Here is a 2,878-nt window from a genome sequence, read left to right as displayed (position 1 = left end):
ATATATATATATATAATAATAATAATAATTAACTAACTGACACTGAGATAGAGGCACACAGAAAGACAGGCAGCAGAGAGATAATGAAAGGCGAGGACACTGGACACAGACACAGACAAACAGAGAGAGCGAAAGAGCGCAGCAGCCGAGGGTATGTGAGGGCCTGTCACTGCAACAGATCGGCTGACCAGCAGAGGAGGCAGACGACAGAGGCAGCAGGTGGAAGGGAGGTAGCGGTAGAGAAGGCAGCACAAGCAGCATTGCATGGCATGCTTGTGGATGTATGAGTATGTGTGTGCCTTAGTGCCTGTAAATTACCCTGGCGTGAGTTTAGTGGAACTCCTCCCCAACAAGAACGGCCGCAGGAGGCGTCAGCGCCTCCCTCTACCTTCGACGGCAGCAGTGCTTGAAGGCGTGGCTGCGACCCCTGCAGCAACAGCAACAGCAACAGCAGCGGCTGCAGCTGCAGCAGTTGCTGCAGCTGCAGCAGCAGGAAGCAGCGCTGCTTCTCCTCCTGATGATATGGGGTTGCTGCTACAGCGCGTCGTCCGACGCCTTGCCGAGCGGGCTGCCACAGCCCCAGCGGAGCAGGGGCCAAACCCTCCTCTTGCCTCTCTAGAGGCTCTGTGGGGTACCGGAGCAGCACCGAGCACAGCATCCTCCTCCGCGAATCCTACGGAAGGCCTAATACTGCCTTATGGTGGCTTGCTGCAGCTGGTGGACGCGCAGAAGGGTTGTCGGGGGGCCTCTCCAGACACTGGGCCCCCCCTCAAAGGGGCCTTCAAATTGCCACCACCCTTGAAAAAGGGAGGAGAGAATGGCGAAGGGTTTCTGACCCGGGGGACCCTTGTATGTACAGACAGCACACTGGAAGAGGTCCCTCTGAGGCAGCCTGCCACCTCCTTCGGTCCTCAATCGCCTCTGAGCGCCCTGACACAGAACAAGCAACAGCCGCAGCAGCAGCCGCTGGATCCGTTGCAGATACAAGCGAACTCTGGAGAGCCATGTTGGGGCCCTTTGAGTACAACAGGTGCTGCAGTCTGCCCGAGAGAAGAGGCCCCCTTCGAGTCGCTGGGGGCCTTGCAGGGGCCCAGCAGCGTTGGCATGGGTCTCGTGCCCTTTCGTGATGGTCCCCAGGGGGAGCTTTTCAGGGAAGGGGAGGAAGGAAGGGCAAGACAGCTGATAGGAGACACACAACTGGTAGGAGACAGACAACTGATAGGAGACACACAGCTTAGTGGAGACTGCTGTGTGACCTCTGGCGGGCCTCTCTGGGGGAGAGGCACCACCGATATGTGGGGCCCCCGCTGCATGCAACCGCTGGCTGAGGACTTGGAGGACGAGAGCCCCAAAACCTCATGGAGCCCCACAGGCAGCACACAGGGGAGCGTCTCTGGAACGGCAGTTAGCCTGTCCTTGAGCACCGTTAACTCGCAGGGATCTTCGCTTGAAATGCAAAGGGGTGCTTGGGACAGTGTAAGCACCAGAACACTGTGCATGTCTTCCTGTCTGTTCATCCTCATCCTGCTGCTTTTGCTATTGCTGCTGCTGTTGTTCGTGCTGCTGTTTCTGCTTCTAAACCCTCTGAGGCTCTCTGTTTGTGTTTCTCTCCGTTCTCGCAGGCTGCGGTCCCCGGTGAAGCTGGCCTGAATGCCATTTTGCTCGATGGGGAGGTCAGCGTCAGCAGCAGCAGCAGCAGCGGGAGCAACAGCAGCAACAACGGGACAAACAGCAGCAACAGCAGGCAGGGGCGTCGGGTAGGGGAGGAACGGGGGAGTTTGGCTTCCACGTGCTTCTCCCTGGACTTCGCTTTGGGTGCCAGCAGCATATCCTGTGGGCAGCAGGCAGAGACAGAGCAGCAACTGTCTCCTGCTGCACAGGTGCTTGGGGGTATCGCCCCAGAGGAAGAAACTGCGGGGAGGCCCTTGGCAGCAGCATCGGAGGGCTCCCCCGTCCCTGAAGGCGTTGGGGGACCCTGGGGAGCTGCTGCTGCTGCGGTTGCTGCTTCCAAGTGGGACGAGGGGAGTTGCAGGGAAGGAGGAGACAGTGGGCAGCAGGAGCCTGCTGCTACTGCTACAGCTGCTGAAAAGCGGTGGGGGGAGGACGAGGAGGAGCTGCTGCTTCCGCTCTCAGAGCTGCAGGGCCTGGCTGGAGGAAACAGTGAGAAGGAAGGAGACCCCGATGACAGCACAAGGCTCGTGGCGTGCTTTGTGTCTCTTTTGAAGCTAATGCAGGAAAACGAGACACCTGATGCATGCAAGGGGGACCCTCACAGGTCCGAGGGACAGCAGCAGCAGGCAGCCTCTCACCAGGTCCCTCCTGGCTTCGAGGAGGAGGTATCTCCTTCTGGGGCTGCTCCTGCTGCCACTGCTGCTCCTGCAGCAGCCGCTGCTGCTGCAGCAGCGGCTACGAAGAAGACGGAAGCACAGGGCTGTGCTTCAGCAACACAGTTGCCCGCACGCTGGGGCAGCGCCCGACTTGCAGCTTAGGGCCTGCTGCTGCTGCATAAGAGCTGTTTCCTCTCGTAGAGAGCAAAGGGGGACAGGAAGGACCGTGAAGACCTCCTATAAGGGAGAGCGCGCAGACAATGCATTGCAGCAGACAGCTCAGAAGCGGGAAGGACAACATAAGAGAGAGGAAAGAACGCGCAGCATGGCTACACTTTGCTGCTGCCGCAGCGATGCACTGCTGCAGCAGGGGGAACTGACCAGACAGGTCAAGCGTGCAGGCGCATACATTCATAATTGGGGTTTGGAGACAGCCCCGTTTTATTGATTTTCTAAATGCATCAAAGATATGACAAAGACCCATCTCAGTACAAGGAGGGTTAAGAGAAGAATTGGACAGTGGGTCCTTCAATAGTCTCCTGCTGCTACTG

The 2,878-nt window shown here is 58.3% G+C and overlaps 1 protein-coding gene across 1 annotated transcript; it reads left to right on the top strand.

The window, feature by feature from the left end:
* Positions 1-304: 304 nt before the first annotated feature.
* Positions 305-2,489, top strand: EMWEY_00056890 (zinc finger (CCCH type) protein, putative; the record flags this gene model as incomplete). Its single annotated transcript, XM_013480518.1, has 2 exons — positions 305-1,476; positions 1,623-2,489. Coding segments are annotated over 2 exons (2,039 nt in total), but the record flags the coding sequence as incomplete, so codon positions are not given.
* Positions 2,490-2,878: the final 389 nt, after the last annotated feature.

The sequence above is a fragment of the Eimeria maxima genome, genomic scaffold (assembly GCF_000499605.1).
Source record: "Eimeria maxima Weybridge genomic scaffold, Emw_scaff2013, whole genome shotgun sequence".
NCBI lineage: Eukaryota > Apicomplexa > Conoidasida > Eucoccidiorida > Eimeriidae > Eimeria > Eimeria maxima.
The sequence above is the reverse complement of the archived record's forward strand: the minus strand, read 5'-3'. Positions and strand labels throughout refer to the sequence as shown.